This window comes from Etheostoma spectabile, chromosome 20, assembly GCF_008692095.1.
Source record: "Etheostoma spectabile isolate EspeVRDwgs_2016 chromosome 20, UIUC_Espe_1.0, whole genome shotgun sequence".
Lineage (NCBI taxonomy): Eukaryota > Metazoa > Chordata > Actinopteri > Perciformes > Percidae > Etheostoma > Etheostoma spectabile.
Window position 1 is genome coordinate 2,103,209 of NC_045752.1, and position 11,848 is coordinate 2,115,056.

The 11,848-nt window shown below is 39.5% G+C and overlaps 1 protein-coding gene and 1 non-coding gene across 2 annotated transcripts; both read right to left on the reverse strand.

Annotated features, from left to right (window-relative positions):
• Nucleotides 1-5,132: 5,132 nt before the first annotated feature.
• Nucleotides 5,133-5,832, reverse strand: LOC116670392 (uncharacterized PE-PGRS family protein PE_PGRS54-like). Its single transcript, XM_032500908.1, has 2 exons — nt 5,428-5,832; nt 5,133-5,392 (listed from the first exon to the last, which is right to left on the reverse strand). Exons 1-2 carry the CDS (start codon nt 5,662-5,664, stop codon nt 5,252-5,254), a joined length of 378 nt encoding a protein of 125 aa, XP_032356799.1. The 5' UTR covers nt 5,665-5,832; the 3' UTR covers nt 5,133-5,251.
• A 5,599-nt stretch (nt 5,833-11,431) lies between these two features.
• On the reverse strand, nt 11,432-11,504 carry trnaa-agc (transfer RNA alanine (anticodon AGC)). Its single transcript has one exon. It is a non-coding gene; the product is annotated as a tRNA-Ala (tRNA).
• Between the last annotated feature and the right edge of the window lie 344 nt (nt 11,505-11,848).

Genomic DNA, 11,848 nt, shown 5'->3' on the forward strand with positions numbered 1-11,848 from the left:
TGTGTCTTCGACTTTTAATCAGGTCATAGTGTTGGTAGAATTTATGGTTGCTTAAGCTAGTGGTTAACAGGTGGGGAAAAATAACTAACTGATGTTATTAGTATGATGCATGATTTTAATGTTTTGATATTTGCATGTGGTGTTTTATTTATGGTGTCAATCCGGTTGTACGATCCACCTGGTAAAACTGTGGCAACCAGTTGTTTTAAAATAGTTTCTTCAAATTTATTAAATACTTTTAACGAGACAAATATCACTCCTCCCGGGCCTTAAATATTTGTTTGTTTTGTTTTCTTTATTACATTAGTTGTGTTGTTAATTAATTGTTCTTTTATAGTTAGGTTTAAGTAAATGTTGTTTTTGTTGAGTTTGTAATAAATCATTTTCCATAGCTTTACATAACCACGTCTCTGATCTCTTATGTAGCCTTGCCTGTGTAGTGGGAGTCCCTGGGATTGGTAACAGCTGAATTCATATTTGAAACTCTTTGGGTGAAAGTCCCAAGATGGCGTTGTCGAGTGTTAAATTGCTTTGGCTAAGTTTGGCTAGGCCCTCCGTTGGGCCTGGTTACAATTGCATTGTGCGTTTAATAAGCGATTCGTCAAATATTAACATAAAATGTCTTTTGGGGATTTGTGCTATTTTACGTTCGAATAGTCGCGCATTAACAGACCTTCCACAAAGCGCAGCTGGAACAGGAACAGCGTAACTTTCAGCTTTCACTGGCCCTCTTATGGCAGCCTGGTCCGTGTACGGTCAGTGTATGTTTCGGTCATTCGATTTTCATTTCATGAACAGGTATTCAAAAACAACAAAAACAAGTGGTTATTTGATTTTTGTTTTAAAAAACAAAATTAAAATACAAAGCATTTTTCTTTTTCATGGTCAAAAACGGATGAGCAAAATTTAAAAAAAAAAATGATTTGATTTGGATTTTCTATTTCATACAACAAAACATATGTTCACTAGAAAACAGAAACGAAAAAAGGCCTGTTTTTTTCGTATTCTCGGACCGGATGTTGTCGCGAAAGGGCCAATGAGACTGCTGCCGCCGTGTAGTGAGAAGAGGCTGCCTCACGTGTAACGCTCACCTAGCTAGAGTGACACATCTTTCTGTTCAAATCAAAACTTGTTACTTCTTACGTTAGATAGAAATGGACCAGTACATAGTTTTCAGGAACAATAAACGAGTGTGTCTCAGGGAAGAAGACATGACTGGAGAAAAACGTAGTCGCATATTTCAGGTAAAAAATACGAATGTTCTCTAGGCTATGACATCAGTCTCTGAGGGTTAGCCAGTAGTTTATTACAGTTATTGAATTTCGAGCCTATCCACGTGCACATCACCAGCCACGTTTAATGACGCATTGTTTGGTTCAATACAGTTGGTAATATAGGCTTGTTACTGTTAGCGCTATTTCATATAATTACATTAATATTTAATGTGGTTTCCACGTAATGGAAGTTTTGTGGTTTAAACGAAAAAACAAACTATCAAAACGGTAAATATGGAATTATGTATGTTTGAATCTCCTTTTTTATACATTTTATACCGTATGATGTGTAATCAGGACTTGTGTCTGAAATAAAGCTTTATATAATCCAACGGAGTAAACCGTATCGTCCAAAAATGTCCTGGGCGTCCACCAGACGTCTTTTTTTGCAGCTTGGAGAGTCTTTTTGAAGTTGAAAAAAGGTTCAACTTTTATGAAAAAACAGGCCTGAGGCAAGTGCTTTTTTGACAGCCGACCAATGACAAACGGAGTATCATAACAACAAGAGAAAATGGAGTCGGAGCACAGCGAGTTATATGCTCACATGGTTTGACCAGGTTCTCACTGTACAGGAACTCTGTTATATGTAACGTTTGTCGCACCCCTCTCTCACTCTCTCTCTCTCTCTCTCTGTTCTCTCTCTCTCTCTCTCGCTCTAGATGGCTCCACTGCTTAGTTTGATCGTTAGCATCTCTCCACATAATGCTCTAGCTAGGATACTGTAGCAGTAGCTGTTGTAGAAACAAAAGATGTTCTCGGCTGCTTTTAGGAAAAAAAGCGTTGCCATTTTCCACTACAGAAGCACCCTAGTCAACATTCTTTTGTCAAAAAATAGTTTTTGCTAACTTTGTCCCAAGTGATGTACGTAAGTGAGATGACACCATGCAGATTAGACTGATGGATCCCATGTGGAGCGGGTCCTGGGTCCTGAGAAGACTTCCCCTCCTGCCCTCTAGGAGGCGCTACCGGAGCCTCTGTTCCAACCCACCTGCTGCTGCTCGATGTTCCTTTTTGTCAATGATTCATGATGCTGATGATAACAAATAAACAGCCAAAACAATTGTATTGTTTTATTTCATAGATTCAGATGTAGATTGTATTAACCTTTTTTTTTTTTTTTTTTTTTTTTTAGAAACTTTTATCAAAAGGAGCTCTACTTTTTACCCCTTAAAAAATGAAGGGGAAGATAGATGCTGTGGACAATAGTTTTCTTAATTATTCTATAGAACTTATTCTCCATCTTCAACATCTCTGCTGAGCTTGTAGATAACTTTATAGTGTGATAATGAGAGAGATTGATTGTACCGTAATCCTAACAATAATAATGCTTTCATTATTTGACCCCCTAACAGCAATGCCTTAGAAGAGCTCTAACACACTCTCTTAATTGTATGCTGTGCAGATTCAGAGTATGGACACAGAATCACACTGTAAAACAAGAACTTGAAATTGCTCATCTTAATTTGATTTTCAATTGAGCTGAACAAAAAACACGTAATGGCATTGTAATCTTTGTTAAAGCAGTTACTACAACTCACTGTATTACATTTCTTGTGATAAATTGGTCTCAATGCAAAATGTATGGTGGCGCCACTTTGAAATTGTAGTTGGACTCAAATTGAGGCCAGGTCAAGTACTCTGCGCACGCTCCACGCTAAAACGGGGTTTCTCGGGCAGTTCTGCAGGTCACGTGTTTTCATCATAGACTGTATATATTAATATTAACGGTCTAGGCCGGGTTTTCATCCACCTTTTGGACATGTTGGATTAAATCGAGATGAGAACTTCTAAATACCATTAATGGCTGTACTAAGAAAGTCATAAAGGTTAGTAACGTTATTTTGTTTGAATTTAGTACTGCAAAATTGACTTTGCATTAATCTTTTTTTTTTTTTAATTGTAATTTAAGTGTGTGCGTGATGCTACCCTGCACCTTGCTTGCTAACTAGCTAATGCTAATGTGAAGTAACGTTAATGTTCATTAACGTTAATGTTAGCATGAAAAGGTTAAACTTAGCTAGCTAAATAGCTAGAGTTATCTAACGTTAGTGGGTTTGATCAATTCCGTGTATATTTTGAACATACTGGTTACATCCGCTGGTTAGCCGGTAAAGTTTACCGGTAATGATGGTAATGACCTGAATATGACAGTTTATCGGGTAAACTGTCATATTCATTACCATTACAGATGGGGCTTATGTAGATTTATTTAAATGTTAAGGGGAAGATTAAAAATAGAAACTGGATCTGTGAATTCTCACACAATCACAACTGAATTCATATCTTGCTAATAAGTCAGAATCTAATTAACCAGTTTCCCAGTTTCTGTCATTATAATCAGAGTCCCAGTTTCTGTCATTATAATCCTATATGTTATGTTTTAGGCCTATTGGCAGACATCCATTTAAAATGTAGCCTTTGCCATATGAAGACATGTCCTCCATGTCCACTGAAGTTTCTCAGCGTCTCTCTAGTAACATTTGAGTGGTCCAAGTAGCTTTGCATAAAAAATTCGCAAGGCTACTTTTACTTTTATACTTTAAGTAAATTTCCAAGCTTGTACTTTGTTACTTTTACTTGAGTAAAGAAGTTTAATCGGTACTTCCACTTTTACCGGAGTATTTTTTAACACAAGTATCTGTACTACTACTTAAGTACGGAAAGTGAGTACTTTTGCAATCTCTGACCTGGACAAAGCCCAGCTGTTTGTGGAAATCCTCCCACACAGCAGCTGTTTGTGTGTTTGGTGTGTTTTTGTGTTTTTGTCTGTCTGTCTGTGTTTCTGTTCCCGCCTGCATGTTCCACAGAGTGTGGACCCCCCCCCGTTGATTTTACCTACACCCAGCACCAATTCCAATCAGCGCACCTACTAATGGAGCTCAGCGTAAGTTCAAGACTTTAATAACATTTTCACATCACTCCTAGTTGATCAGCTGTTTCTATGCATTCACTTTTCAGTTAAACCAACCAGATTCAGAATGTATTTTACAACCCAATCACAGCATGACGTCCCTGTTTTAAATCTGGTCTCTCCTCTGCGGTTGTCAGTTGTCATTTCAGGACTAGAGTGGGAACTTTTACCTTCACTTCATTTTCTGGGCCCGTGTCTCACGGTGGTAGCAGCTGTTCTTGATCTCAGAGGAAAATGCTCTTTTTGACCGCATCAAATCCCAATCACCTATAGGCATGTATATGTGTTGATGGTTGTTGGTGGAGCTAATGGACACATGATTCTTGCCCGTTCATTAGAAGAGATTGTGATTAATGACCTTTTCATCAACACAACTACGACTATTGACTCTGTGAATTCAACAGTAGGCTACCGACGGTGTATGGTATAAGAGGGCTTCAGCTTGTCTGTGTTTTAGTCCGTTCAGCTGTCCCTCAGTGGCCAAATTTAAGAATATTCTCGGTAATTCTAGGCTTTATTGTTTAGATGATGTCTTGTCATTGTTGCTGACTATCTACAATTTTAATTGATAGCTAATTGGCTTATCTGACAGACTGCAGTCGCTTCATCACACATCACAACCCTGGGAAGGCAACTGTTGTTGTGGCCTGTTTTATCAGTTGCACAGAATACGTTGCACTATATCAGTGCAGCGTCTGCAATCACAGATGTCTGGCTATACATGGAACCTGTGGTAGGTCTTGTTTCATAATCACTATGATGTTTTCTCACCTTTTCGGTCATGTTGGCTGTTGGTTGTGCGTCATTCACCTTGAGTAGACTCCCTGATTTTGTTGCCGTGCAGGCACACTTTGCTCTTTTTAAATCTCTGATACTAGTCTACTTACAGTATGGCTTATGGCATCATATAGGCTTACCTACGGTGTAACGTCATCGCAAACTCTTTGTACCTAACCGTCTGCTCCGTTCCCTGATGTTACTAACTGGAAGATCTCTGTTCTCAGAAGTAACCCACCTTCAGAATCCTCTCCTGCCAATAGCCACGCAACGCCCTGAAACATAAAGTCTAACGCCGCACTGTGGAACACAGCCCAGCCCCCCCTCTGCCAGTCCAGCCATCTTCGGACTCAGCCCCCCCTCTGCCAGTCCAGCCATCTTCAGACCCGGCACTCCCTCTGCCAGTCCAGCCATCTTCGGACCCAGCACCCTCTCTGCCAGTCCAGCCATCTTTGGACACAGCACCCCCTCTGCCAGTCCAGCCATCTTCGGACCCAGCACCCTCTCTGCCAGTCCAGCCATCTTTGGACCCCGCACCCCCTCTGCCAGTCCAGCCATCTTTGGACCCCGCACCCCCTCTGCCAGTCCAGCCATCTTCAGACCCGGCACCCCCTCTGCCAGTCCAGCCATCTTCAGACCCGGCACTCCCTCTGCCAGTCCAGCCATCTTCGGACCCAGCACCCGCTCTGCCAGTCCAGCCATCTTCAGACCCAGAACGCCAACTGCCAGCCTACACTCACATTTTCCCCTTCTGCCAGTCCAGCCATCTTCAGACCCACCACTCCCACTGCCAGCCCACACTCACAGCTTCAATAAAATAAGATTCTTTACCACCTATTCCAGTCTGCGCCTGAGTTCTGTCCCCTAATCCAGACAGCCTCTCCCTCCTTAATCCTCTGACGGTTTCCCAGAACCTCCTCACAGCCTCTTCAAGCTCCTCTCACATCATCAATTATCCTCTAGGCAAATCTCTCTAAGATATAGAAAAAAAACTTCATGTACTCAAGCTCCATCAGCTTTCAACAAAATGTCTCCACTGCACCAAAACCCTGATAAACTGCTCTGTGCCATGTGCAGTGTTACAGTGCAGATCCACCTGGCCATGCGACTCTTCTGTCGCGCTGCGCTCCACTCTATTCCTTTGGCCTTCTGTCCAGAAATAATAATGCTGCTTCCTCAAGTAAACTGGACTGGTCAAAACTGAGTAAAGAGCTGGTAGCTGGATACTCATTGCAAACAGAAAGTCTTAAATAATATTGCTCTTCAGGAGGCCTTAATGTGCTCAGATATGAATTGTAAAGATGTGCTACATGTTGATAAACTCTGTGCCATGTAGGATGATATTGTGAAATTGAAGGTATTAGAAGCCCAGAAAAAATAGCTGAGCTTTGGCATAAGCACTACTGTGACCTATTTAATTGTGTGAAAAGTAACCCAGTTAGAATTAATCAGGAACATATTGGTCTCTCAGCAGATATTATAGTTAGGGCAGCAGATATTTATAATGCCATCAATATGTTGGAGAACAACAAAGCCTGGTATGGACATAACCAAAGTATGGAATGCATTACTGCAGAGCATCTTAAAATATTCCAGCCATAAGCTCTGTCCTGTGCTTTCCATGTGCTTTAATGGTTGTCTTGTTCATGGCGTCCTGCCAAATTCTGTTGTGTCTGGAATGTTACTGCCTGTGCAGACAAGGCTGGTAAGCTCAACAGAGTTGACAATTATCAACCTATTGCATTAGCCAGTATCTTGTCTAAAGTAATGGAGAGAATACCGTTAAAGCTAGAAATGTATGTCCTTACTTCTGACGATCAGTTTGGGTTCAAAAGAAAGCATGGGACTGACCTGTGTATCTATGCTCTTTAAGAGATTGTGTTCAGGTACACAGGTCTGAATATATCTGTATTCCTATGTTTTATTGATGCGTCAAAGGCATTGGTTAAAATTAATTATGAACAATTGTTGATAAAATTGCTAGATAGAGGTGCCCCTAAATTTTTAGTGAGAATTTTAGTATTTTGGTATGCCCATCAAACGTTTCAGGTTAAACGGGACAATGTTGCATCTGCTCCATTCTATGGAAGGGAGTACGGCAAGGAGGAATTTTGTCCTATTTTACTTAATGGTTACGTGGATGAATTAGCTAAATAGGTTAAAACGTGGCTGTCTTGTGGGCAACACTATTGTTAATCAATGTTTTCAGTATGGCCTTGATTATTATATAAGGTATAACGCTAAGAAAAGCCACATAATGATATTTAGAAGCGATGAGGACAGGAAATCAACTTTTACGACCTTTTCTTTGTCGGATAGTCCTCCTGCAATAGGTGAGGAAACTAAATATTTAAATGTAAATGTGCTGTTTTTATATATATAATTTAGGTCATGTCATATCCAAAGACTGGACGGATGACAAAGACCTTTACCGACAGCGATGTAAAATGTATTCTCACGCTAACATGCTTATAAGGAGGCTTTCTATGTGCTCTTGGTGTAGAACCTACATCAAACCGCTATGTACTGCTCAACTGTGGTCAAACTATAAGCAAAAGGGTATGCAAAGGCTCAAAGTAACATACAATGATGCAATGAGGCTGCTGCTTCGTGCCCCTAGGTGGCATATATAGCAGTTGGAGTTATTGCGGCCGCCTTGTAGGGGTAATTAAGTTCCCCACCTGGGGAGGACTGAGTGGGGCAGGATCTAGGTCCTCCACACCCAGTGCCTAAAGCTTCAGTGTTCAAATAGATGAGCAGGTTGTCCACTGTTTAGCAGCCTGGACCGACACCAGCTTCTTAGGCAAAGTAAAGTAGGCTTGAGATTAGATGGTGGCCTCCTGAAGTGTGTGTGCAGTGCATCTACAATAGGTGCTGAGGGAACCTGACACTGCCTCTACTTTCCAGAAACCTAGCTGAACAGGTGTAGCGCCCCTACCCCCAGATAAGTAGTATATGAATATAAGGTAATGAAATATGAAACAAAATGCATTTGGTGAATTTAGGAATAAACACCCGTGGTTTACTTAATTGGTTTTACTGTATGAGTTCAGTTATACATACCCTCTGAGCCCTAAGGCCATTTTTACAGTTCATTGTCCGTCTGGATTTATTTTATAAAAAAGCTTGTAAAACATCAACCCTGTCATCTACAGTCAAGATATGAACATCATTTTTTTCAGGACAAACTGTATTATAAGAATATTTGGGTTGCAATGAGGTCACTTGAATGTTAAAAATGGTTGTAGGACCTTAAAGACAAATAAATAAATAAAACGGAACATGAATCTTCCAGATATGTAATGATATCACAGACAGAGCAGTAAAACCTAAGCCATTTTACTCTCTAAAACACTTCTCATATGTCTTGGGAGTCACACTGTGAAGAAATAATCAAGTCCATACGCTTTTGCCCTCATGACATTTACTTATGCCAATAATCAACATAATAATGTCATATTTATTGATATTACATCCACAGCAATGCTACACAAGCATTTGTGTGTCTAAAACAGTTCTTCTATATGCAAAAATAAACATAATAAACATTATAACTCATAGAAAGCACATACTATTTACATTTCTTCAAAAAAGGCCCAAACATATAATATATAATATAAATACGTGCCAAATCTCAAACCAGTGAGACCATTATGCTCTAGAAAACGGTAGATATCTATCTTGTGCACTATATCATCTTTGCATTGCATACTAGACAGTTTGACTGGGAGCATTGGCATCTTTCAGCCGCCATACTCTTTGGATGACGTTGTCTCCCATATATGGGCATACTATTGGCTTCACTTCCCTAAACACACGAGAGCAGACACGGAGCCGCGAGCTAGCGGCATAAATGAGCCAAAATGTGATGAATTATTGACATAAAGTGGAAAAATCTTGGATGTAACGGTTTGGATTTAATGCTCAATGGCCCCAAAAAAGGCTGGAAGTCCCAGGCTGGATAGAAAATCACCTGTAGAGGCTAGAAGGACCCAGAAAGACCTCCAACTCGTTACCTTTTAGCGCAACTTTTGGTGAGTTTCTGTGTTGTATGGTTGATAAATGATTAAACTATGAATTAGAGGCGCTGTTTTTGCTCGTGGGCGAGTCTCTCGGTCTCAGAGGGTAAACACGTCGGTCCGTGGACGTTTTGATAGTTTGTTTTTTCGTTTGAACCACAAAACAAAATAACGAGAAAACCACCGTTTTTCGTTTGTCGTTTCAAACCAAAAACAAAGAACGGTAAAAAGAGAGCTGTTCTCCCCTTTTGGTTTCTGAATTCGAAAAATGAAAAATGAGTAACCCAATTTCAAATAACGGACCGTTTTTGTTTTTTTGAAATCCTTATTTTAATTTCTCCGTTTGAAGATCTACATTAAAAGAAAGACAGGTGGGCCGGAAGTAATAGTAAATATAGCCTACAAAAATAAAAGCCAAGCTTTTATAACGGGTAAATTGTGCTACACTAACGTTATACCAGAGTAACGTTAGAAGAAAAAAGTAAATCAATAAATAGGCTGATATGAACCTGGACCGAAAGAAATATGTTCGCAACAGTAGTTTATTACAGTTATTAATTTCGAGCCTATCCACGTGCACATCACCAGCCACGTTTAATGACGCATTGTTTGGTTCAATACAGTTGGTAATATAGGGTAACCTATAATGTAGTTAGTAATAGGGTAACCTATAATATAGTTGGTAATATAGGGTAACCTAAGAACTTGTGTGTGTGTGTGCAGAGTTGTTACTGTTAGTGCTAATTAAATTAATATTTAATGTGGTTTCCATGTAAGGGACCAAACTGGTCCCCTTTCTACCAGCAGATGGCAGTATTTAAATGACTGACTGTATTTTGCCTTTGGTAAACTGTTTTAAATCAAGATTACTGATAACAGATGTATTTATTGTTGTTCATTTCATTTGGTTTTTGATTTTATTTGCAACCTAGTTATCATCAACATCATCATCGTCATCATCATCATCATCATCATCATCATTCCCCCCCAGCCCAGAGTTAAACCTGCAGGCCCTTCTGTTTTAACCTGACTCTGACACTGCTATCAGCTTCTCAGCAGCTCAGACAACAAACTCACATCAGAAATGTCCTAATGTAGGCCGTCTGGCCAAAAGAAGGATTTACCAGTTTGCAATACACTGTGTGAATCTTTCTTCGCTCTACACATTCCAGTGTGTATCACATACAACACTCCCATTGTGTCACGCAAGTGAGGAGAATCCATACACGCTAAACATTTATTCAACATAAGAGCACACATGCTTTCAAAGGCATTGCATGTACAATCTATGTCTGCAGAACATTACAGTCAACTCTTAAAACAGTTCACGCAGTATAATAGCGCACATGGAAATCAGCCAATCAAACATTATGAGGAGAAAAAGAGCTCATTTTGGTGAGTAGGCTAAGGCCTTAAGCAGCAGGGATAAGAAACAGGATTTGTGAAAGCACAGTTATAATGAAAATAATGGAGTGTTTAGCTTTCCAAAATTACAGAACATAAAACTTAATTTCTCTATTATCTCCATATGATAGTAGGCTAGCTCGCACACAGCAGACATGGTGCGACACCTACTGGTCTGCTTTTGTAATGTTTTGAACTGCCATTGATGGACTATCACGTTGGAAACCACATTAAATATTAATTTAATTATACAATAACAGTAACGACCCTATATTACCAACTGTATTGAACCAAACAATGCGCTCATTAAACGTGATTGGTGATGTGCACGTGGATAGGCACGATATTAAATAACTGTAATAAACTACTGTTGCTAACATATTTCTTCCGGTCCAGGTTATATCAGCCTATCTATTGATTGATTTTTTTTTTTCTTCTAACGTTACTCCGTTAAGTGTTGCATATTATGCCCGGTATAAAAGCTTGGCTTTTATTTATATAGGCTATATTTACTATTACTTCCGGGTCACCTTGGCCCACCTGTCTTTCTTTTAATGTAGATCTTCAAACGGAGAAATGAAAGTAGGAATTTCAAAAAAACAAAAACGGTCCGTTATTTGAAATTGGGTTACTCGTTTTTCGTTTTTTGACTTCAGAAACCAAAACGGTAGAATGGCTCTCTTTTTACCGTCTCTTTGTTTTTGGTTTGAAACGACAAACGAAAAAAGGTGGTTTTCTCGTTATTTCGTTTTGTGGTTCAAACGAAAAAACAAACGGTCAAAACGTATAAACTCAGTGATGCACAGTAGAAATGTACTTTTGGTCCAAACATGTTTTCCTCGTCAGTAACATTGGTCAGAACTACAAACTTTGAACGAACTACCTAGCTAGCTTGACAAACGAGTAGTTTTTACTTCATAGAAAGTAACATTTGGTTGTTAACGCAGAGAAATCGTTTCCTCAAGGTACCCATTCGAAACGACAGGGGTTTGAAAGTGTAACTTTACATGATAAGTCAATTGTCAAGTAGGTGATAAAAGGTGATTTGGAGGATGCGGGCATCGATCCCGCTACCTCTCGCATGCTAAGCGAGCGCTCTACCATTTGAGCTAATCCCCCGGTCTGCTTGAGAAGGAAGTAGTTCCATATATATATCTATCTACAAATAGATGAGTTGTGAAAAGGAGTACCGTACAAAGGTGGATGTCTGCACTGCTACTGATGCTGTTTATGTTACAATGAAAGTAATAAAAAACTGGAAGAAGCTTTTATCATCTAACTAAGGTTTAAAATAGGCTAAATATTTGACTGTTTCAAACTTGAATAATAAAAAGATGACATAAACCCTCTGCTTCGCAGTGTTAAAATGCACATTCGAACTCTGACTTGCACACAAAAAGAGGTGTGAGGCTCATGATCTCTCACCAATGTTATGTGTTTGCTATAGATTTAAACAGATTTAC

Coding starts and splice junctions, on each gene's coding strand:
- LOC116670392 (XM_032500908.1), bottom strand. CDS start 5,664: ATGGCTGGACTGGCAGAGCGGGTGCTGGGTCCGAAGATGGCTGGACTG. Junction 5,393..5,427: donor TGGCTGGACTGGCAGAGGGG/GTGCTGTGTCCA, acceptor ACTGGCAGAGAG/GGTGCTGGGTCCGAAGATGG.